The sequence below is a fragment of the Cyprinodon tularosa genome, unplaced genomic scaffold (assembly GCF_016077235.1).
Source record: "Cyprinodon tularosa strain WSP-4 unplaced genomic scaffold, ASM1607723v1 ctg88, whole genome shotgun sequence".
In the NCBI taxonomy this organism is placed as follows: Eukaryota; Metazoa; Chordata; class Actinopteri; order Cyprinodontiformes; family Cyprinodontidae; genus Cyprinodon; species Cyprinodon tularosa.
In genome coordinates, this window is record NW_024039651.1 from 907,406 (window position 1) to 931,704 (window position 24,299).

At 39.7% G+C, this 24,299-nt stretch overlaps 2 protein-coding genes and 1 non-coding gene across 3 annotated transcripts; 2 read left to right on the forward strand and 1 right to left on the reverse strand.

Annotated features, from left to right (window-relative positions):
* Nucleotides 1-709: 709 nt before the first annotated feature.
* Nucleotides 710-11,521, reverse strand: trmt2a (tRNA methyltransferase 2 homolog A). The gene is made up of 12 exons (XM_038273593.1): nt 11,408-11,521; nt 10,397-11,003; nt 10,150-10,258; nt 8,389-8,570; nt 8,189-8,303; nt 7,997-8,112; nt 7,801-7,912; nt 2,450-2,572; nt 2,222-2,297; nt 2,023-2,139; nt 1,855-1,951; nt 710-1,020 (listed from the first exon to the last, which is right to left on the reverse strand). Exons 2-12 carry the CDS (start codon nt 10,987-10,989, stop codon nt 873-875), a joined length of 1,788 nt encoding a protein of 595 aa, XP_038129521.1. The 5' UTR covers nt 10,990-11,003; nt 11,408-11,521; the 3' UTR covers nt 710-872.
* Nucleotides 11,522-14,052: 2,531 nt separating this feature from the next.
* ranbp1 (RAN binding protein 1) lies at nt 14,053-19,967 on the forward strand. Its single transcript, XM_038273608.1, has 6 exons — nt 14,053-14,206; nt 16,054-16,187; nt 16,447-16,604; nt 18,071-18,199; nt 18,295-18,363; nt 18,765-19,967. The coding sequence occupies exons 1-6, from the start codon at nt 14,192-14,194 to the stop codon at nt 18,914-18,916; spliced, it is 657 nt and encodes a 218-aa protein (XP_038129536.1). The 5' UTR covers nt 14,053-14,191; the 3' UTR covers nt 18,917-19,967.
* LOC119775597 lies at nt 18,500-18,629 on the forward strand. Its single transcript, XR_005279675.1, has one exon. It is a non-coding gene; the product is annotated as a small nucleolar RNA SNORA77 (small nucleolar RNA).
* Nucleotides 19,968-24,299: the final 4,332 nt, after the last annotated feature.

Here is a 24,299-nt window from a genome sequence, read left to right on the forward strand (position 1 = left end):
GGTCGGAGTACTTTTAGGTTAAACATTTCTTGAACTATTTAGCTTTTTGTTTTTCTACACTATATTCATTTTTCCATCTCAGCCCTTAAAAAATACAAAGAGTTCGCGACACGTTGCCTTAGTTAATCCATTTCATGAAGGGCTTAGAATAAAGAGTTTGGACCTAAAAATCCCCCTTCAACAGGAAGTGGAAAGACCAACCCCCGTTTACTTGATGAAGCATTTACTGAGGCAATCGGTACCTTCAAGACCGGCTGAGAATGATTAAAGGAAAGCGCAGAATTTTAGATTTGTCTTAATACTTTATGGGTGTTTTCCATCATTGTTAGAGGAAATCTTTTTAATTCTAAATAATATAAACCCTCTGAAGGCAGCCTTGTAAAAGTTGGAGGAACGTCGTATACCAAAGCTTACATCCAGTCTTATGCATTTTCTAAAAAGGTTCAGCTGTGGCACCGGCTGCAGCAGAAACATACTAACTGCTGTGCTTTTCCACTCTGTTTTAGAAGGCATACGTTAATATTGCTTTGAGAATGTTTCCCTCCATCTCTACATGTCTGTCTCACCGTGGTGTCTGAGAGAAATACTATACTGGTTTTATGTGGAGTTGTATCAATAGATTGTTTAAAAGTTGCTGCCTAGAAACTGTGTTGCAACCTGAACTCTTGACTTCAGTGATATTTGTTATGCAAAATAAAAATGTCTTTACTGTCAATTAGAATTGGTTTTATTCACACAAACAGACAAAACTTAGTACTTCTTTTTACATTTGAAGACTTTGTGAGCATTTAGATACAAGAGGGAAAAATATTATCCTAAAGATAGGAAATGTGGAAATTTAGAAAAAGAAAAGTAAATCAGTCTGGTCGATACTAAGTCTGCTGCTGGGAGTCGTAGTCCACCCGCTCAAAGAGTAGAAGCAGCTCCACGTGCTTCGTCTGTGGAAACAGATCCACTGCCATCGCTCGCACCGGACGGAACGGAGCTCCACGAACTCTGTTAGAGGGAGATCTGCACAGGCTGGGGACGAAAGACGAGACGATTCAAGGAAACATTACTTCTGTTTTTAATCATTCCCTACACACATCGGTCTTAAATAACTAGCAAAAGCTACCCATGGCTTTAATACTTGCTTTGGTTGTATTTTTTTTTAATGGTTAAAATGATTCCCACTGTCCCTAAATTATTATTCAATACATTTGGTGGTTAAATCAATTTAGAATTAAATAAATGTATTTAATAGTGAATCAACATTCACCAGTAATGGACTTTCCAACAGTTAAACTCTAGAGCAGAAGTCTTCAACAGGGGGTCCGCGTAGTTATGGGGGTCACGAAAGTTTTGGTTGATAAGACTTTTTTTTTTATTCCCCCCTGCAATTTTCCACTAATTGAAATGTCTTTAAATCCACATTAAAATGAATTCACTGTAGTAAACAGATAAATGGAGGTAGAAGATGTCTTTCAGTCATCAATGCTCACATTCAGCGACACACAGATTTTTCAAGCTGGGCACCGTTTCATTCACAACACCTGTCCCATCAACCAGGAATCAGAATCAGAAATACTTTAGTAATCTCAGGGAGAAATTACTTTCGTTTTCATGCAATATATATATATATATGAGATTAGGGGGTCCCCACTCCTTCTCTAGAGTATTACTAAATATTTCCATTTAGCCACATTCTTCTTATTAGGGAAGATGCTTTCAGCCAGCTGACTAGAGGTGTACAGCATCAGATGATGGGATTCTATACAGATCATCTTAAAAGTCGTGTAAAGATGTTACCTTTTACTTGTGTGACCTTGCAGTGGTTTAAAGCATCATGTCTAGACATTGGAAATAAAGCCTTACTCGATAAAGTTGGTCATGGCTGCCTTGGCGTTGCAGGCCACATACACCAGCCTCTTCAGATGTTCTGCTCTCCTGATGGCAAGGATGACTTTGGAGTCTGGTTAAGAAAAAGAAAAGCTCTTAGTTTCTCTAGAGGTGGCTGTTAACGGCTTCTGGTTATGTACTCACGGAGGCCGGCTCTGGGTGGATCCACAATAGCTGTAAGGTTGGGCGACACCAGAGCGTTCAGGATGTTGGGGAACACGTCCTCTGCTTTCCCGCAGTGAAACTCAACATTGCTGAGATCTTTAAGGTGTAAAGAAAAAAACTAGTTTGTGTGCGTGTTCATGACACGCCAAGAAAATAGACAGTTTAGTCCGAGTCCTACCATTCAGCTTTGCATTTATTTTGGCGTCTTCCACTGCTTCCTGACAGAGCTCAATCCCAATCACCTTTTTCACTCTCTACAAACAAAACTTCATTAAAAATAACATCTACCATGAAACAAACTTTCACGACAAAACATGTTTGGTCCAGACAGACTTCCGATGATCAAACACTTTTATTCTAAAGATGTGAAAACACCAGATTTGATAACGTAAAAACAGAACGTTACTTTAGCCAGGGAGATCCCGATGGTTCCCGTCCCACAGCAAACATCCAGAACCGTGCTGTCCTGATCCAGCTGGGCCCAGTCCCCCACCGCGGAGTACAGCACCTCTGCAGCTCCTGTGTTCACCTAGGAACAAACGCACAGCACTCAGATGTCTGCATCCGTTCAAGATGGAACAAAGGTCTTCAGAGTGAAACGTATGGTGGAGAGGCTGTGATGCTGAGGGCCTGTTTTATCTTCCAAAGATTATAGGTTGATTGGCTCCTCTATGAGATTTTTTTATTTAAAAAAAAGCAACAGGTCAGTGATTGGTCTCTTAGGAGGATGTTTGCGAAACTAACAGAAATTGTTAGTCATTTGTTTATGATATTCTAATTTTATGACCAGCACCTGTATGAAGCATACTCAGAGTTTGATCGGATCAAAAAAGACGCAAGCACATCCATGGTGGATTTTATTATTGACTTTGAACAGCGTTATTCGCGCATGAAAAAATACAAAATGGAGTTACCCGATGCAGTTCTGGCATTTAAGCTTTTGGATACTTCGTGCTTGGATGTGACAGACAGGCAGTTGGCTTTAACAGCATGCTCAGATGTGACGTTTGCTTCAATGAAATCCGCTTTAAAAAGAATATTTGGTGATAAGAAAAAAAGTGAAACAGCAGAGAGCATCAAGCAGGATTCAGTGTTTGCAACAGAACAACAAAGACAGAAAGGCAGGACTTGGAGGCCCAACTCATGGCAAAAGTCCCCACAACCCGGCACCAACCCATTGGACAGGTATGGAAAACGATCTAAGTGTGCTGTGTGTCAAAGTACCTATCACTGGGCCAAAGATTGTCCACGTAAAGCAGAAAGTATAAAAATCACTGAAGATAACACAGATGTGGAAGAATGCAATATTACTCTGTACACCAAAGAATCACCAACAGATGCTGAAATATTCATGACAGAAAGTTTTGGTTCAGTAATAATAGACACTGCTTGCACTAGAACAGTTTGTGGTAAAGAATGGCTGGATAACTACAGAGCTACACTGCAGCAAAAAGGGGTCAAGACTATGAGAGAAACAGAAATGAAAAGCCACAGGCCATTTAAGTTTGGAGATGGAAAAATAGTGTACTCCATCAAAAAGATAAAGATACCAGCCAAGATTGGCAACACACGATGTAACATCGAAACAGAAGTCGTTCCGGCCAACATCCCACTGCTTTTGAGTAAAACGTCACTAAAGAGAGCAAAAACTGTTCTGGACATGGAAAGAGACAGAGCAATGATGTTTAACCAGCCAGTGCAATTTGACTTCCCCAGCTCTGGACACTACTGTGTGAACATTGTGGATAAAGAAAGTAAAAGTCCTACTCACTCTGATCAATTGTTGGTGGAGGAAGAAATACTGGCTATAACAGATAAAATGAACCCAAGTGAGAAGACCAAAGTTCTGGAGAAACTTCATAAGCAGTTTGGACATGCTTCTGCTGAAAAGCTGAAACGGCTTTTAAACAATTCTGGCAACAAAGACACAGACTGTAACAGCCTCCTGCAAAACATCATAAACCAATGTGAAGTATGTCAGAAATATTGCAAGACCAAACCTAAGCCTGCTGTTGGCCTGCCACTAGCGTCGACATACAATGAGACTGTAGCTGTAGATCTACATGAGCTTGAGCCTGGAGTGTGGTATTTACACATCATTGATCAGTTTACTCGTTTCAGTGCAGGTAGTGTTTTGACCAGCAAAAGGTCTTCTGAGATCGTCAAACATCTTATTCATGACTGGATTAGTGTACATGGACCACCACAAAAGCTATTCAGTGACAATGGTGGTGAGTTTAATAATGAAGAAGTGAGAGACATGGCTGAGAACTTTAACATTGAAGTCAAGACAACACCTGCTTACAGTCCCTGGAGCAATGGGCTGTTGGAACGCCACAATCAAACTCTGACTGAGATTATATTGAAAGTAAAAACAAGTACTGGGTGCGACTGGAGCACCGCCATGGACTGGGCTCTAATGGCAAAGAACTGTATGCAAAGCGTCCATGGATCCAAGCGTCCAGCCCCCATCAACTTGTGTTTGGGCAGAATCCCAACCTACCTTCAGTGTTGATAGATAAAGCCCCAGCTCTGGAAGGGACTACTAAAAGTGAATGGGTGGCCAAGCACATCTCTGCCCTACATGCTGCAAGAAAAGCTTTTACAGAAGCAGAGTATTCAGAGAGAATACGCAGAGCCCTAAAGAAACAGCTGCGACCCACAGATGAACAATATAGACTTGGAGACAAAGTGTTCTACAAACGAGTGGACTGCCCTGAATGGAAAGGACCAGGAGTGGTTATTGGGCAGGATGGTGCAGTGGTGTTTGTTAGACATGGAGGCACCTGTGTCAGAGTGCACCGACTCAGGTTGAGGAAGGTTACTCATGAGAATGAAGAACATCAGATTACTGGTGATGACAACATTCAAGGACAACCTACAATGGACATTAATGAAGAAGAGACAGAAGAAAACCTTGGACATACAAGCACAGAGACACAGCCTGCAGAAATGGACAGAGACGCTGTGGATATGGAAAGACCGCACACGGAAACAGAAAGACAACAGACTGGCAGCATCAACGTAAAGCCTGGTGAGATTGTGACATTCACTAATGCAGAGGGTGTATCACAAACAGCAAAGGTGTTGGGACGAGCTGGTAAAGCAACCGGGAAATACAAGAACTGGTTTAACTTGGAACAACTTGAGCCTACAGAGGGGGCTGGTAACAGTAAATCAGTTGATTTATCACAACTGGAAAACCTTTGTGCTCGGTCTAATGTTGCTAAAATGGATACCCATGACGATATTTTTCTGAGCAAAGATATTTCACTGGATGCAGCAAAAGAGGATGAAATAAAAAGTTGGAAACAAAACCAAGTGTTTGAAGAAGTTGAGGACAAAGGTCAAAAGTGCATTTCCACTCGCTGGGTGTGCACTATGAAAGAAAGTGAAAATGGATTAGAACCAAAGGCAAGGCTTGTTGCACGGGGATTCGAGGAACTACAAGTTTCTGACTTACAAAAGGACTCGCCTACCTGTGCCTCAGAGTCACTGAGACTCCTAGTAGCAGTGATATGTCAGAAACAATGGAAACTTCACTCCATGGACATTAAATCTGCTTTCCTACAAGGAATGGAACTATGCAGAGACATTTTCATCAAACCACCTCCGGAGGCTAATAGCACAGGTGTGCTTTGGAAACTGAGAAAATGTGTGTATGGTCTAGCAGATGCTTCATTGTATTGGTACAACAGAGTAAAGAGCATCATGTTAGAAGCAGGAGGTGTTGTGTCTAAGGTTGATCCTGCAGTTTTCTACTGGCTTGATGAGAGCAAGAATGTTATGGGTGTCCTTGCTTGTCATGTTGATGATTTTATATGGGGAGGATCACAGTTTTTTTCAGAGTCAGTCATACCGAACCTTAGATCACAGTTTAATGTTGGTCATGAAGCTCATGAAACCTTCTCATATGTAGGTGTCAACCTTGTTACTTTGGGTACCAAGGTTAAGATACATCAACAGACATACATCCAAAACCTGCAGCCTATCAACCTCTCACCCTCTAGAGCAGCAGAGTCAGCTTCCCCTCTCACTGAGGAGGAGAGGGAGCAGCTCAGGTCAAAGATAGGCCAACTGTTGTGGGTTGCAAGACAGAGCAGGCCTGATGTCATGTTTGATGCAAGTAATTTGGCATCTAGTCTCAAACAGGCCACAGTACAGACCATATGTGAGGCAAACAGAGTTGTGTGTAAACTCAAAGCCAAGTCAGTTGAACTGAATTTTCAGCATCTTGGCGAAAACAGTAACTTAAAGATAGTTACGTTTACAGATGCATCTTTTGGGAACCTTTCAGATGGAGGTACTCAGGGTGGGCATCTGATTGTCTTGATGGGTGACAATGGTCGATTCTCTCCCATTTCTTGGCAGTCAAAAAGGATTAAGAGGATTGTCAGAAGCACGCTTGCAGGTGAAACACTGGCTATGTCAGAGGGGATTGATAATTCTATTTTTGTCTCCACACTGTTTTCTGAACTGAGTGCTGGTAACACCTCACATTCTTTGCCTATAACATGTGTCACTGATAACTTCTCTCTTGTAGATGCGCTAAAGTCAACCAAGTTTGTTGCTGAGAAAAGGCTACGCCTGGAAATCAGTTCTATTAAAGAACAGATCCAAACTAAGAGAGTTTGTCAGGTTTTGTGGTCAAAAACTAAAGACCAGCTCGCCGACTGCTTGACAAAGAAGGGAGCATCCACAACTTTGTTACTTAAGGCTCTTTATGAAGGCTGTTGGGCCGTATCATAAATGTAGTAAGAAGCTTGTTCAAATTTGTTGTTAAAAAGTGAAGATTGGCTTAGCAGTATTGCTAAATAGCTGTGCTTTGCTATGTGTTGTTTTGATGCATACGTTCTATATTTGATGCATTCAATTCTTTATGTATGTTTTGTTTATTTGTTTTTTTTAAGAAGAGAGTGAGTTTGTTAGTCATTTGTTTATGTTCAATTATCATGCCAGCCCACTAGGGGGCTCTGCAGGATAAGCTATCTCTTCTGGTGTTAGGACGTTGGCTGTATGTTGGTGGTTGAAAGAAAAATAAAGCTCTCCCGAACTCATCCAGAAGTGAAGTTATATTTGGGCTAACAGAAATAACTAAAGCATTTTCTATTCAACCATCTCAAACATGAATGTATCTGATTAACTCCACAGAAAAATCTGGTTCTGATCCTCTGATTTCTCTACCTGCTTCCTGTAAGTTTTGTTTAGCCTCCAGCTAAACTGCAATCCTTTAAATGTAGCGTTAAAGCAGGGGAACTTGGAAACACTGCAGGACAATCCTGCTCCACAGACACATTTCTGTAAAACAATCAAGCACCTCATTCCCACTGCTAAATATGGTGAAGGATCTGTGATGCTGTGGGCCTGTGTCTCTTCCAAGCACTCAATTGAGAGCAAGACATCTACTTATTTGTCAATAATTCTGTCTAATCCAAACTAGGGCTGAAACAATTGATCAGATAAATTGTGATTAATCAATTATTGAAATAATTGTCAACTAATTCAGTAATCGATTAAACTTTAAGTGGATTATACAGATTCTCAAACATGAATTTAGATGACAGAGCAACACTCTTAGAGCAGTAAAACCCAAAAATATGTTTTACATTTAAGATAATTCATTTTCATCTGGTTTTATTCTGTAAAAAAATCTCTTTGCTATCCGATTATCAATTAATGAAAAAAAGTAACAGATTAATCAATTAGCAAAATATGCTGAACTCATATATATTTTTATTCTCCATCGTTCCTGCCTACCTGGAAGAAGGAGTGAGGGGATATCCTGAACTTCAGGCCGAGCAGCTCCTCGTGAATGCAGCTCTCTCCAGCCACGAGCTCACAGGGCAGGTCTTCTAGGTTGGGAGATGTTCTTTAAAAGACAGAAACATTGAGATTAACTCTGCAATCCAGATTAATCTGGAAGCCTGACTTGATGAAAACTGGTTTCATTCACCTCTGACCCTCACGAACAAAGTACAGAGAGGTGATTCCGCTCTCTTTACCGTCCCCTTCAAAGAAATAGGTCTTCATCAAGCTCTTCAAGGTGTTGAGTTGCTCTTCCTCAAGTTTCTATGAGTGAAAACAGAAATCAGGGATTTTAAAACAGCACACCACAGACGATCAATTATAGAAAGCGTTTGATCACCTGTGGGTTGAAGAAGATGATGGCCATAGCTTGTTTGGTCCTGGTGGTGCGGACAGTTAGCTGCTTCCAGTGGCCTTCGTATGTCTCGGGACTGTACACAGAATACGGGGTGGTTCTGTTTCCAAAAGGACAGAAAAATAAACACCAGCTATTTTACATTGCACGGGTTAGAATAAGAGCTAAAGCGAGAGTCAAAGCACCTGATGAACTTCTGAAACTGGTGGACCACCCGCTTCGCCTCGGTGGACACATGGCAGGTCTCCGCTGGTCCCACCACAGCGCAGGAGCCTCCTTTATACTTCCCCAGGCGGAAACCGATGGTCTGATCCTCCCCGTCAGCCCCCACCGAGATGAGGAACTCACACTTGTTTCTGTACTCCGTCTGCCAAGAACCCCACAGTTTTGATTCAATTCAGTTTATTTAAATAGCCCCAATTCACAACACAAGTCACCTCAAGGCACTTCACACTTCTCCAGATCATACAGTCACATTGATTCAAAGTTTTCTATCTAAGGAAAACCAGCTAAGCATGCTTGTAGCTACAACTGCAAGCACTGAGTTCTTTTGAGACCGCCGACTGTTTATTCACTGTACCAACTGTTTACATATACATTTGCAATAACGTACTTTAACTGTAATATAAAATTACCTTCCACTGCACTTTAATCTAGATAGCTTCTGTCCAAACTTTATTTATTCATTTTATAGTAAAACCCATCTGTATATATGCTATTGTACATAATTGTAAAAACCTTTTTCTATAGTAATATCCACCTGTATATAGCAGTTAATGTAGTTCATAACACTAGTTATCTATATATTAAATTCATGATTTATAATGGTATTCATCTCTATACTCATTCAGTAGAAACCCATGCCCTGTATTTATAGAACCATTATTTATCCTTCACTTTCTGCTATTGCACTTCTGGTTAGACCTAAACTGCATTTCGTTGCCTTGTACCTGTACCTGTGTAATGACAAAGTTTAATCTAATCTAATAATGAGCATCAGCTGTACACTCTTTTTGTTTTTTGGACTGGTTACAGTGATTTTAGGTACAATATAGGTATATATATATATATATACACACATGTATTTTTTTGTTTATATATGTATTTAATAATTCAATAAATACATTTCATTATTTATTTAGTATAAAAATATATGTATTTAAAGCATGCATCACAAGTAACATTGGCTTTTTAACATTACATCCTGCCACTTTTTATTTTATTTATTGAATATGTGGCAGTTTGGGCTTTTCATAAGTGCTCCAGTCACCATTGATCCCACTTATAGACATTTGCTTGTGTGACATGTTTAGATTCAAGTATTTTGGTCTAAAACTGCCTGGTCAACCTATAGGATGACTATTTGGTCAACCGAATGGAGGCTGGAGGAACACAAAGCAGTTAAAGCAGTAAGCAGTTGAGGCTGTGCTGTAGGATTGTCTATTTATTCGCCTCCAACGCAGCAACAGCTGCCTGATGCAGCTGTGGACGTGCCCAGTCACGTCAGTCAAATTCAAAATACTTTACAATCCCTCTAAGCGTGCTTGTAGCGACAGTGGAGAGAAAAACGTCCCTTTTAACAGGAAGAAACCTTCACTAGAACCAGGCTCAGTGTGAGCAGCCATCTGCTGAGGCCGACTGGGGTTCAAGGAGACAGAAGCAGAGATCCAGGAAACACAACTGTTTACCAAAATAGGAACGACATATATTACAAGAAACGCCACCAAATCTGGACATTTGATTACTGTGATTAGTCCACCTGCCTCCTGCATATTTAACTCAGAGATTAATAGTGCAGAGACTGAGAATTCATGCAAATCACTCCCTTTGTTTGCTTTTAGCATTGCTATCAGGTTAACAGCCCAAACATCTGCTCTTGTCCCTGCTTTCTAAAAGAATCTATACTTGCAAAGCTTGATTTCTGCTGAACGCAGATAAAAACGTACCTGTGTTGGAGAAGGTCGGATAGTTTCAAGAGGACAACACATTTTGTTTAATTTCGCTTTCTGTGCAAAGATCCATGGCAGTAAGGCCTTGTTGGTGCTGCCAATCTCCCTGAAAACAACAAAAACAAAGTGTTTTGGTTAAACATAAATAAAAGCAAACAGAGTATGAAAGCAGAGGATTGGTGGAACGCCGTCCTTCAGGCAGACACCGAGACTCGGCGTCGCAGCTGTGGATGGGACCACCTACTTGGCCAGTCTTTGCAGAGTTTCCACCACTTCCTGCTCCTTCATCTTCAGCTGCTCCTCATAAGGCACATTCCACAGAGGAGTCACAGCGTTGGCGATCTGCACACTGAGCGGCTCCTCTTCCCTCTCTGGTCTCTTAGACGCCGGTCCTTCTCCCTCCTCTCGACTCCTCTTACCCAGGATGGGGTCCGCTTTGGGTTTGGCCAGCCTGATGCTCAGGACCTGACCCTTCCACTGCATGCCGTGCACCATCTTCATCGCCTTGTCGCGCTCCTCCTCGTTCTTAAAGGTGACGAAGGCAAACCTCTGCTTGCCGAAGAGCTTGATCTTGTGAGGGTTCAAGCAGTGCTTGACCAGGAACTTCTTCAGGTCGTTAAAGCCGATGAACTTGGGCAGATTTCTGATTTCAACTTTGAAGATCTCTGAGGTAAAGAGGTCTTCTTTGATGTAACGGTACTTGTTGGGATCGGAGCTGGCCTCGCTACCTTCAGCTGCAGGATCGGATGTGGGGGCATCAGTGTTGGAGTCTTGGATGAGATCATCAGGGTTTTCCTCCTTGGAGGATGCAGCAGCATCACCTGGAAGATCCGCCATCACCCTGTTGGCTGCTATGATACAAACAAACAAACCACAGTCATTACTTAACATCTTACGTATTTTACTTGTTAAAATATGGTAAACTTTACTGACTTTTTTTTTTGCAAACTAAATATGTTGCTAAGGTTTAGCAGATGGTGGTAATCACACCACCTCCCATGCAATATATAAAAAAACACAAATATTACAGTTTACTTTATCAAAGATTTTAAAAGCTAAGATAAGGATTTATGATCAGAGCTGAAGTGTTTGTAGATATAATTTTATCACCCAGATTATAATGTTAGAGGAAGATAATTACTTTGTTGTTAACAGGAAAGTTTCTGCGAACATTTCAAACTCCACAGCCTCGCTGGAAAATACGTATTTACTCCAAAAATTATTCATTGGATTTATTTTTCCCCACGAGCCTTACCTTTACACGTCTAATAACGCTGATTTTACTTCTGCTTAAACAGTGCAGGGCGTCGCCATGTTGGTCCGACCACGTGCGGCGTCAAGAGGAAGCTTCTTAAAGTGACAGTGTCCCTTTTTTTGCACTCGCGCGCCGTCAAAAAAACATGCGTTCACTTTTCCACACCATGAAAGGACAAATAAAACAAGATGAGTTCAATTAGATTGATTTTTATTTCATTTTATTGTCAGGTACAACTTTATGTACATTTGTTTGGAGATATATATAACAACAAAAATAGCTAGGGTTTGATGTAATTGATAACCTTTCATGTTTTTTTATTTTTATCATAACCATAGGGATAATATACAGTGTCTGGCACAAACGGAGGCAGAGAGGAAAAAAGACATATAAACTTGTTTAATTATTATTTTCAAAATATTTAAGTTTTAATTGTTAGGCCTATTACTTATGATGCTCACATGAACAACAAACTGGACTGGACTCACAACAATGAGGCTTACTAGGCCTACAAGAAGGGTTACAGCAGGGTCCTACTGCTTAGGGGACCTCCTAAAGACCTTCTAGGACTCTGTCAGGGCATCAGCCATCTTCTATGGAGCATAGAAGGTTGCAGGGTGTATATATATATATATATATATATATATATATATATATATATATATATATATATATATATATATATATATATATATATATATATATATATATATATATATATATATATATATATATACATACATATATACTTTGTGTACAGGAACATCTGTGCAGAGTATGGGCTGGGACCCCAAGATCAAAGTTGGAAACACCTCTAAAGATGGTAGAGGAAGACCGAGCCAGGATACTGTGGGACTTCAGATACAGATGGACCGAATGGTAATGGAAAACCAACCGGACATTGTGATGTTGGATAAAAAGCAGAGGAAAGCCGTTGTGGTTTACAAACCAATACCAAGTGACTGCAACATCAGGATAGCTGACTGTATCTACTCAAAGGCAATCCCTCACACTAAGCATACTTGCAGCGGCAGTGGAGAGGAAATACTCCCTTTTAACAGGAAGAAACCTCCAGCAGAACCAGGCTTAGTGTGAGCGGCCATCTGCCAAGGCCGGCTGGGGTTCAAGGAGACAGAAGCAGAGATAAAAAAGGCAACTGTAAATGGCGGCCCCATCCAAAACACACAGCCAGGCAGACAAGCTGTCAGCTCCCATGTCAGAGGATAAAGAGAGAGCATATCAGAGAAACAGGACTACACTGAAAAACAGGCTGACCTCGAACATCTACCCATATATCCTTATACACATTAATATATATATACATATATATATATATATATATATATGTATGTATATATATATGTATGTATATATATATATATGTATATATATATATATATATATATGTATATATATATATATATACAAGTACTATTACAAAAGTTATTGCCGTTGTAGTGTCGCATTGTAGAGTCTGGTGGCGGCAGGGATGAGTTACCTGTGGTAGCGCTCCTTCTTACAAACGGGGTTTAAAGTCTTCCACTAAAGAAGCTGCTCAGCTCCTCTACACTCTGGTGCAGAGGGTGGAAAGTGTTGTCCATTCTGGATGTAAGCTTGGACAGCACCCTCCTCTCAGCCACTTGCTCCACTGAGTCCAGAGTGCAGCCTAGGACAGAAACAGTGTTTCTCACAAGTTTGTTCAGTCTTTTTCTGTCCCGCTCTGCGCTGCCAGGAGCCCAGCAGACAACAGTGAAGAGGAGGGCTGATGCCACCACAGAGTAGAAGGTTTTATGCAGGGGCCTGCTCACTCCTAAGGACCCCAGCCTCATCCGGAGGTGGAGGCGGCTCTGGCACTTCTTATACAGGCCATCAGTGCTATGAGCCCAGTCCAGATTAGTTATAATGTTTAATCTTTTTTAATCTTTTTGCCTTTTCACCCTGGTACTGACACCCTTTTATTTCTCCACTGTGGGACAATAACATTTCTATTCTAATTCTATTTGATTGTATTATTAGCTGATTTTATGAGCCTTTTTGGGGTGGTTTAGCTCAATGCTGTTAACAATGTGTAAGGTGCTCATTACACATTTTTTATATTAATTATTATTATATTAATCTTTATATAAAATATAATTGATATATAAAAAAATTTATATAAAATCAAAAGGTCAGCTGTCTCCTTCCCAAAATAGGGAAACATGACACAGGGACTTGTAATTACTGTAATTAGATGGAAACAGTGGTACGTTTATTATCAGAATTTAATAAATATTCACAGGACCATCAGCACTTAAATTCAACACTAAATAGAGAAAAAAATAAGATTTTCAATTAAAAACCTTTTGGGAAGTAAATCAAAATTCTGCTATAAATCAGTTAGTTAGATTTAAAAAAAAAACACTGGATTATTTAATCGTATTTAAAGTAAGAATATAAGTGTTTGTAAGCATGTGAATATACACACATACTAATTTATATGTATGGATATTGACTAATAGATTGGTATGTATTAATTATTTCCCTCTGACATCATTGATGACCACACTCCAGTCTGGTAGGTGGCGGTAAATGCACCTTAAGTAGGTTGACATCCGCCAATAAAAAATATCAGAAGAAGAAGACGTCTCCTTCCGGATGAAGGTTGACTGAACACGTGAGCATGCGCAGAGAATTCGGCGCGCGAAAGCTGCTCCAGGAAGTGAGAACAACTGAACGCTAACGGCTGCCAGTTTGGGATCTGAAGCTCTCACACAACTTCCACAATCTCTTAACATCTGCTTTATTATGGCAGACCCGAAGGTAAGATCGCACATTCTGGGTTAGTAAATAAATAACCTTTTAATTAAAACCGGAATTTTCTGATTGTAGGTTTATTTTGTGGCTGAAATTTGCCAAAATTAGAAAAAGAAAAGGAAAATCCAACAACAAATCAGTTTTACTCTAATAAATGCGTTAGAGTGGATTTTTACGTCGTGAAACATATCGCGGATTTATTTATATTATTGAAGAATTCTCAAAAAAATCTGTTCGACACATTTTGATTAGTGATTTTCCTCAACACGTCGCTTGGAGTTGAGGTTTACGAGCTCCGACAAGTCCTGTGAAGTGTGCATCAGTTGGCACGTTAGCCTCTTTTAAATATTCTATAGCAAAATATTATTATAGCTACAGTTTACTGCAGTATGAACATCGTTAAATAAATTTCACATTTGCACAAAAACAACGAGCTCAGTAAGGTTATTTATGTTTGTGTGTTATTTATCCTAGTGTGATGCGAGCTGCTGTTATGTTGCTAATGTTAGCTTTAATAGTAGAGCGCTAAAGAGAAACTGTTTTATAGTTGTATTTTTTCATAACTTTATACAGCGGGCACAGTTAGCATACTGTTGGCTTTTTTATATCTTAAATTACCGCATGCCATGCAGTTATTAAGGGTTTAAGCAGCGATAAGTGATGACAGCTAGCTGTTAGCCGCCTGCTAAGATTGAGGCCTTTTCAACAAGCCGGGTAACTTTACGGCAAGTTGACAGAAAATCGCAGTGAAATCGAGGTTTGTTGGCTGGTGTTCAATTAAAATGAGATCTTAGACCAAAAATTCAATAATCACACAATTAGGAACTGTTTATAACGAATTTTTATTCCCTGGGAAAAAAAAAAAAAAAAAAAAAAAAAACATTCTTTGCAAATTTGAGGGGAAAAAAGCAATTGAAACACTGAGAACTCATTCTGTGAAAGTGATAAATAATCAATAGACCGTGTCTTCTATGAACGCAATCAAACCAAAACATTTAGGAATTGCTCAGAAACAAGGATCACATCAAAAATTGCTCTTCATGAATCTATTTCTATAGATATAACTTTTGGAATATTATTGAAAAGCAAAACAATAGAACTCTTTTGTAACCTAATTTTGTGTTTAGCAAAATTCTTTCTTCATAAACAAAGATTGTTGATATCATCCCCAATCTTTAAAGTAAAAAAAAAATAAAAAATCTGAATTCATGTTATATTTGAAATCTCTTAAATGTATCGAATTATACTAATACCTGACTGAAATACTGATGAGTTTGCCCACTGATGTTCATTAATCCTAACAGGAATCCCCTTGTTGCCATTGTAATAATTATTTCATTATTGTCAGCCATTTTCTTTTTTTGTTCCTTATCAATAATGCCTTGTACTTCCATTTTTCAAATCTTCCTCTACTATGCCTTTGACTGTTGTTTTTTGTTTAAATAAAGTTAGTTAAAAAAAAGAGATCTTAATAATCGTCTGCTTCTGATTTCTAAACCCACATAAAAATCCTAATGATTGTTTTAAAACAGCATATTAAACAATTCCTGTTAAATTAACTTTGCATCCTGAGACAAATCATCATTGCTTTCCAGTAAACTATGGGAATGTTTCCCTTAAATTTGGAGCACATACCGTAAAGCAATATTCAGCAGACGGGGGTCAGCAGCAGGCCTGTACAAAAGGCTTTGTTCTCTCTGGCCCAAAACCTATACACATAATCCACTCCATTGAAAACTGGCCTGTTAGTGCCTCACTAAAATCACTGCTTCGGTTTATTCTTTGAAGACCTTGGTTGTTCTAAAGAGTGTCTGTCATTTTCTGGGAAAGCTAATATATATTTTTCTTAAAATGACCAGGAAGAGCATGAAACCACTGGAGAAACTGCAGAGGACTCCAACCATGATCCCCACTTTGAGCCCATCGTCTCTCTTCCTGAGCAGGATGTGAAAACATTAGAAGAGGATGAAGAAGTGCTCTTTAAAATGCAAGTTTTTTTTTTTTTTTTGTCATATTTTAATTGCTTGATGTGGTTTTGCTAGAAAAAGTTACAATTCAGTCTTTTAAGTTTGTGATGGGATATAAAGAATCAATTTTTAATTTAGTATAAGTTGGATAATTGTTTTTAAACGCCCCCAAAAACAGTGAAATGGCCCCTTAAGCCAGGGCAAGCTCAATCACAATATAATTCAACATATATATCAATAAATTGGTATGTTTGTAATAAAGTGCTGTTGTGTATCCAGGCGAGCCAAACTGTATCGTTTTGCATCGGAGAACGATCCTCCAGAATGGAAGGAGAGGGGCACTGGCGACGTGAAGCTCCTGAAACACAAAGAAAAAGGTTCCATCCGCCTCCTGATGAGGAGAGACCGAACTTTGAAGATTTGTGCCAATCATCAGAGTGAGTCGGCTTGGAAAACGTTCTAACTATACTGAGATTTAAAAAAAGCTTTTCTTCCTCCTCCTGTTTTAACAGCTTTAAGTACTTTTCTTGAAAAATACAGGAGTTGCTTCTTTTTTTTAAGCTCTAAGCAGTATAGGTTCATGCTGCTCTGATCCTTCCTTGCAACATTGATGCAAAAACAATTTATTTCATTACTTGCAGTAAAAGAAAAATATAGTTTTAAAGCATTTTCTGATAAATCCCACCAGCAGCCATGCTGCATTTAAAAACATATTACTGGTTACATACAAAGCAATGGAAGATGATGTCATATATGTAAAGGAGTCTGAGATTTTTCTTTAAGGTGTTTCTGATGGAATGTAGCGTACAGCGCTCTCGTATAGTTAAAGGTGGGGTATATGATCCTGGATAAACGGTTCCTGCCAGCTACATTTTTGAAAATACACACCTTCAGCCCACCCCACGAAACCACGCCTCCAAATTACATGAACGCGCCTGCTGTCAGTCGAGAATGTTCGGATGTTCCCGAGAACGAGAACGAAACAGGCCGAGACCTCGCGTATCTTACAAAATGTTTATAAGCATGGATTGGACAGGAATGCAGCGTCAAGGAGGATAATACTTTATAGTGCCATGATAGCAATCAATATTTCAGACGGAGCTAGTAAGCTAGAGAAACATGCTGGGACATTGCATGTAGTCGACATCTTTGACTTTCTCACTAATGTGGTAAATAAGAAGTAACCAAGTATTATCTCAACATATAAGAAAACATAACGTTGTCTTACCTATCGAGTAGAAACAAGGCCACCTTAGCATCCGTCTGTAGTCCCCTGTCTTCTTTCAGTTGACGCCAACGTTGGAAAGCTGTACCGATTACCACTCTCGTCCTGTTTCGTTCTTCTGTTGCTTTTATCCTAGCTGTTGCTTTTTCAAGCACAGTTTTGCCTTTTCTTTTCGAACCCGTTGTTGTCGTCTTTTCTGCCATAGTCAATATTCTCTCTGGCTGTGTGAGATAAAACTGTGGAGTTGGGCTTGATAGCTAGGTAGCTAGCTCTCTAGTAGCATTTGAAGTTCACGGTAGGGTGGAGTTACCTGAAATGACTCCTGCGCCGGCACTTGGGGGGGGGGGGGGGTCACGAGTCTGTGAACGCGCAGGGGGGAGGGGTGGGGAGAGCTCAGAGCTGACGGTTGATGGGCGTGCCAGCAACCAGTAGAAGTAGGGATGATAGTTACTTCTATTGGTTAGCGTTTTCCTCTGACTACGCCCTCTACACTGGACTAAAAGATTTCGTTTTTTTTCCAAACATTCTATCTCAGTTGGCGCAATGGGCTCGTGAGGAGGTTTTCAATCAGTATGGTAAAAACATGCTCCAGAAAACATCACATACCCCACCTTTAAGTGCAGACGTTTTTTGTTAATTTCTTCCTTGCTAACATCTGACCTTCTTTTTAAACGGCAGTCAGTCCCCTGATGGAGCTGAAGCCCAACGCGGGCAGTGACAGAGCATGGGTGTGGAACACACTAGCAGATTACGCCGACGAATGTCCCAAACCAGAACTACTGGCAATACGCTTTCTAAATGCAGAAAGTGAGCATTATTCACACCTATAATCCAATATTACATCAGAAGATGCCCTTTCCTGTTTATTCGACCTAATAACCACTGTTGTTCTTTCTCTACAGATGCTCAGAAGTTTAAGGTGAAGTTTGATGAATGCAAAGAGGAGGTCAAAAAACAAGTAGAGGGATCAGGTACGTTATATATTCTTATTAATGTTTTATTATATTGCCATACTATTTATTAACTTTCTGTACAGAGTAAAGTCAGGGCCCCGGTTTGCTGGATAAGTTTTAGTTTAATTTATTGGATATAATGAGTAATGATGATGCAGACACACTCTGTTCTTTGCTGCTTACTCCAGCCTGGGACTTTTTCTGTCTGCTAAATAAACACGCAGGATGTAACACTGCTAGCTTTCCATAAAGCCAGCGGTGGTCACTTTTTCTGCTACATTTTAGCTTCTTTTAAGTGTATTTGTGCTCAGTTTGGTTTTTAGTGTTTTTCAAGAGGAAGCACATTTGAGATGCTGAACAGGCAGCAGCTCTGATATATAGATGCTCCCGTCTAATGATGGTTTGTCGTTTTGCCACAGGCGACACTGACAGTGCAAACAAGGTGGCAGAGAAGCTGGAGGAGCTCTCGGTAAAAGAGAAGTCATCAGAGGGAAAGAAGGAAGAGGACAAAAAGGAGACCGAGAAGAATGAGGATGAGAAGAAGGAGGTGAAAGCTGCAGAGAAGAATTAAGAATCTATTCTTTGCTGATCTTCAGTTTTTGTTTTTTCAGTTTTTCCTCTTTTTCTACAATAGACTATATTGAACTGAATTTGGACTCTGACATATTAGGTTTTTTTGTTTTAATCTGTTTTGCCTCAAGATCACAAGTCCTTGAAGCCACTGGAGAAAATATCAGACGCAAAGTTTCTAAAAGCCCCTTTCCCACTTTTCTCAGCGGAAGCCCGTAACTTTCCATCCTTACTTGGAAGAGGTCAACATTTCTATTGACTAACTGTGAACGGAGGCTTGTGGTAGCGATCATTCCCACATTGGGGTGTTTTTTGTTGTTGTTTTTTCGTTTTATGATGAAGCAGAGTATTTGGTGGGGGGGGGAGAACATAATGTAGCCTGCTGATCAGCAGCACCAGGTCAGAAACAAGACATCAGGGCGGTGCCTGAGATTCCTGTCCACACTTCCTCTATTTGATCACAAGGTGAAGGCTTCTGTTTGAAGTGATTATCTCTCTGGGTTCCTCCTTTTAGTTTAGCTGTTGGCTGACTTGGAAGAGGAGGAAATCCCTCTGGACAGTTTTGGAGCATCAGAAGAGTCACGATCAGGGTGTCCATTTATGGGTTAATGGCGGATAACATGCACTCAGTTAAGAATCTCATCTTTGCCTTTTATTTAGCGTTTAAAATGAAGTCCAAAGCAAAAACGGTTCATGAATTTGTGCGGCTTGTTTTTCCTCACTCTTGTTTTTGATCAGGAGATTAAAGTTTGTATGTTTTAGTTCATAACATTCCCAGACTTTGAAGCATTTAATGTGTACGTAACAGAGCGCTCCCATCAGGTCTGTGTGCTCACCGCTCTCTTTCCACCCGATAAGTCCCCAACCTGGACTCCAGCGCATCCAAGAGCCAGTGCATCTGTAAATACATGTATATGGATGAAATGCTGCTCTTTGTTTGCACTCGGATCAGAAATGTTTCCTCCAACTTCAAATAAAAGCTGGCAAAGATTACACCTTTGTATCCATGTATAATCTGCATCTCAGTAAATCAAACTGTCTGGAAAATTAAACAATTTCACTGAGTTTGTTTACATTCTTTACATACAAAAAGAGCAATGTTTGAAGCGTCAGTTTTTGATGATCATGACTAGAGGGTATCTGATCAAATGAAATCTTTACATTTTCACTTTCATTGCAGCCTTTTGCTAAAATAATAAATGTTTTATTAATGTTCACTCAGCACCCCATCTTGACAGAAAAAAAAGTAGAAAAACTGAAGTATTCAGACCCTTTGCTCAGTATAAAGTAGAATCCTTTTGAGCTTGTACAGCCTCGAGTCTTCTTGGGAATGAAGTTTCCACCTGGATTCAGGGATCCTCTGCCATTCTTCCTTGCAGATCTTCTCAGTTCCGTCGGGTTGGATGGTGAGCATTGGTGGACGGCCATTTTCACGTCTCTAGAGATCATCAATTGGGTTTAGTTCAGGGCTCTGGCTGGGCCAGTCAAGAAGGGTCACATTTTTGTTCCCAAGACCCTCCTTTATTTTAGCTGTGTGCTTGGGGTCGTTATCTTGCTGGAAGGTGAACCTTCGGCCCAGCCTGATGTCCTGAGCGCACTCTGTACTTGGCTGCATTCAACTTTCCTTCAGTTGCAACCAGTCATCCTGTAGCTATATAACACCCCCATAGCATGATGCTGCCACCACCATGTTTCACTGTTGGGAAGGTGATGAGCAGTGTCTGGATTTCACACATACCACTTAAGTAATACCATTCATCTCCATCGTCTGTTCTGAAGTTTTTTTTTTTTTTAATCGGCCTAAAGTTTCAACTGTTTGACTCAATTGCACTCATCTATGGTCATTATCCAAAATCACCAAAAATAATTTCTAATACCTGGAAAAAGCATTAATTCAATCAGATGCTGTTTTTTTAACCCTTGGGTGGATCCAGTCCATATAAAACTTTTAATGGACAGTAGTCTTATCGTTGCAGCAAAAGGCTGCTAATTTGGACGCACCGCATACATCCTGCAGACGGGTTAAAACAGATAACAGTCATTTTGGACCTGCTGAAATGTTAAATGCCGTCTCCATAACGAGGCGTAGCAGCAGATAAAATGGCTCGCATCTCTCCAGCAACAAGCCGGACTTAAAAACGAAATCTAAAATTTACTTTCATGGTATGACATTTGTCTGGTGGCTTCCTCCATTTAGCCCCCATTTGATTTCCAAACCTTCTTTACAGGCGGATAAGAGTTGATGATGTGATCATTAGAACGAATTCAGTTCAGAGTTGGATGTTTTCTTTCAGGTCCTTCAATATTTTGTCATCAAAGACCAAAAAAAACAGGGACACATATACAGCTATAGTGTATTCTCCATTATACATGCATGTTCAGCATGAGGCTGACTGTCAGCAGTGGGCCCTGCAGTGATATCCATCCTAGGAAAGGAAGATGGGAGTAGTGGCAGTCATTTGAAGGTGAAATGATGGCTGTTTGCATTTGGAGTAAAGTGAAATTAAAAACTATTAAGTTGTATTGGTTCATCTAACCATCAGCTTTGCCTAAAATAGCTCTGTTAACCAAAGCCTAAATACGTTTTTGTTAAGGCAGCTGAGTGAGTAAAGAAACCAGGTTAAACCTCAGTAAACGACCACCACAGCTTCTGGGTTTTATTCTTTGTCATTTATAGAAATTTGAGTTTATCAGACTGAAGGAAAAGGGATCACAAAGTCCAAAGAATAAAAACAAACTCCAGAGTGGCTTTCTTCTCCATCCGGATCACAGATAGCATTTCAGTGGGTTTCTCTGCTAAAAAGGCAACGGTGGCTTTTTTTAGTAACGCAGATAAATCTAACATGTAGCTTGTATCAATTCCTGCCTTTTATTTTATTTTCAATCTATTCTTCACACTTCAACATCATCAAAAAAAAATGTCACCACGCTGTACCAGACAGCCGCTGCTAATACAGGTGCTGGTCATAAAATTAGAATATCATGAAAAAGTAGATTGATTTCAGTAATTCCATTTAAAAAGTGAAACTTGTATATTATATTCATACATTACATACAAACTCATATATTTCAGATGTTTATTTTGTTTAATTTTGATGATTACAAATGACAACAAATGAAAATCTCAAATTCATCATATCAGAAAATTAGAATATTACTGAAGACCAATAAAAACAAAGGATTTATAGAAATGTTGGCCAACTGAAAAGTATGAACATGAAAAGTATGAGCATGTACAGCACTCAGTATTTAGTTGGGCCTCCTTTGGCCTGTATTACTGCAGCAATGCGGCGTGGCATGGAGTCGATCAGTCTGTGGCACTGCTCAGGTGTTATGATAGCCCAGGTTGCTCTAATAGTGGCTTTTAGCTCTTCTGAATTGTTGGGTCTGGTGTATTGCATCTTCTTCTTCACAATACCCCATAGATTTTCTATGGGGTTAAGGTCAGGAGAGTTTGCTGGCCAATTAAGAACAGGGATACCATGGTCCTTCAACCAGGTACTGGTAGCTTTGGCACTGTGTGCAGGTGCCAAGTCCTGTTGGAAAATGAAATCTGCATCTCCAAAAAGTTGGTCAGCTGCAGGAAGCATGAAGTGCTCTAAAACTTCCTGGTATGTGGCTGCGTTGACCCTGGACCTCAGAAAACACAATGGACCAACACCAGCAGATGACATGGCACCCCAAACCATCACTGACTGTGGAAACTTTACACTGGACTTCAAGCAACGTGGATGAAGTGCCTCTCTTGTTTTCCTCCAGACTCTGGGACCTTGATTTCCAAAGGAAATGCAAAATTTACTTTCATCAGAGAACATGACTTTGGACCACTCACCAGCAGTCCAGTCCTGTTTCTCTTTAGCCCAGGCAAGACGCTTCTGACGCTGTCTGTGGTTCAAGAGTGGCTTGACACAAGGAATGCGACAGCAGAAACCCATGTCTTTCATACGTCTGTGTGTGGTGGTTCTTGAAGCACTCACTCCAGCTGCAGTCCACTCTTTGTGAATCTCCCCCACATTTTTTAATGGGTTTTGTTTCACAATCCTCTCCAGGGTGCGGTTATCTCTCTTGCTTGTACACTTTTTTCGACCACATCTTTTCCTTCCCTTCGCCTCTCTATTAATGTGCTTGGACACTGAGCTCTGTGAACAGCCAGCCTCTTTAGCGATGACCTTTTGTGTCTTGCCCTCCTTGTGCAAGGTGTCGATGGTCGTCTTTTGGACAACTGTCAAGTCAGCAGTCTTCCCCATGATTGTGTAGCCTATAGAACTAGACTGAAAGACCATTTAAAGGCTTTTGCAGGTGGTTTGAGTTAATTAGCTGATTAGAGTGTGGCACCAGGGGCCATCAATTTTGAACCTTTTCACAATATTCTAATTTTCTGATATGATGAATTTGAGATTTTCATTTGTTGTCATTTGTAATCATCAAATTTAAACAAAATAAACATCTGAAATATATGAGTTTGTATGTAATGTATGAATATAATATACAAGTTTCACTTTTTAAATGGAATTACTGAAATCAATCTACTTTTTCATGATATTCTAATTTTATGACCAGCACCTGTAGTCTGATTTCCTCCCCTCTCCTTAAACAGAAGTCACATATTTGCTGTTTTTTTTTTTTTTTTGAAGTATGGCCACATTAGTTGAACACAACTCCAGGGAGTGGTAATGAAATGCACATTCTCTGATGTTTGACCATTAGGACCACGCTAGTCATGTGACTTTAACATTATTTTCCACAACACAAATCTAACAGTTAAGAGTTATCATACAATTATTCTTGCACAGCAATGTAAAACAAGCAATATTTAAAATGTAATCATTATCAATGATCTAATCGGATCACTTGGTGAATTCATCAGGATTTTATATTTACAGACATTTAACCGCACCTCTGCAATAGATGTTCAAAAAAAACAAAAGCTTTTGCTGCTGCAAGTCCTTGAGAACACGCTTTCAGCAGAGATAAGTTGTTTTTAACAAAATCACTTGTGATGGAAGCCGTGTATTTTTAATTTTACCCAAAGAGCAAGATTTTAGTCTTCTAAAACATTTTGAGATATAAAACCAGCCAATTTTCTTATAAATCCAATTTGTTTAGCATTGTAGAGCTTCAACAAGCTTCATAGGCCCACAGCATCACATATCCTCCACCATCCTTAAACCCATTCATTAAAATGGTTGTAAGGGATATGTGATTTTGTTAAAAAAAAATATTTTAAATTAAAAAAAAAAAAAGGATCCAGACTGAATTAATGTATTTTATTTAACGACTGAATTAATCAGAAAAAAAAGTATCAGGTTTTGAATTGTCCACTGCTTTTTTTTTAAGGCCTTTTTAAGCATATATAGCAGGGGTAGCTTGATGATTGGGGCTGG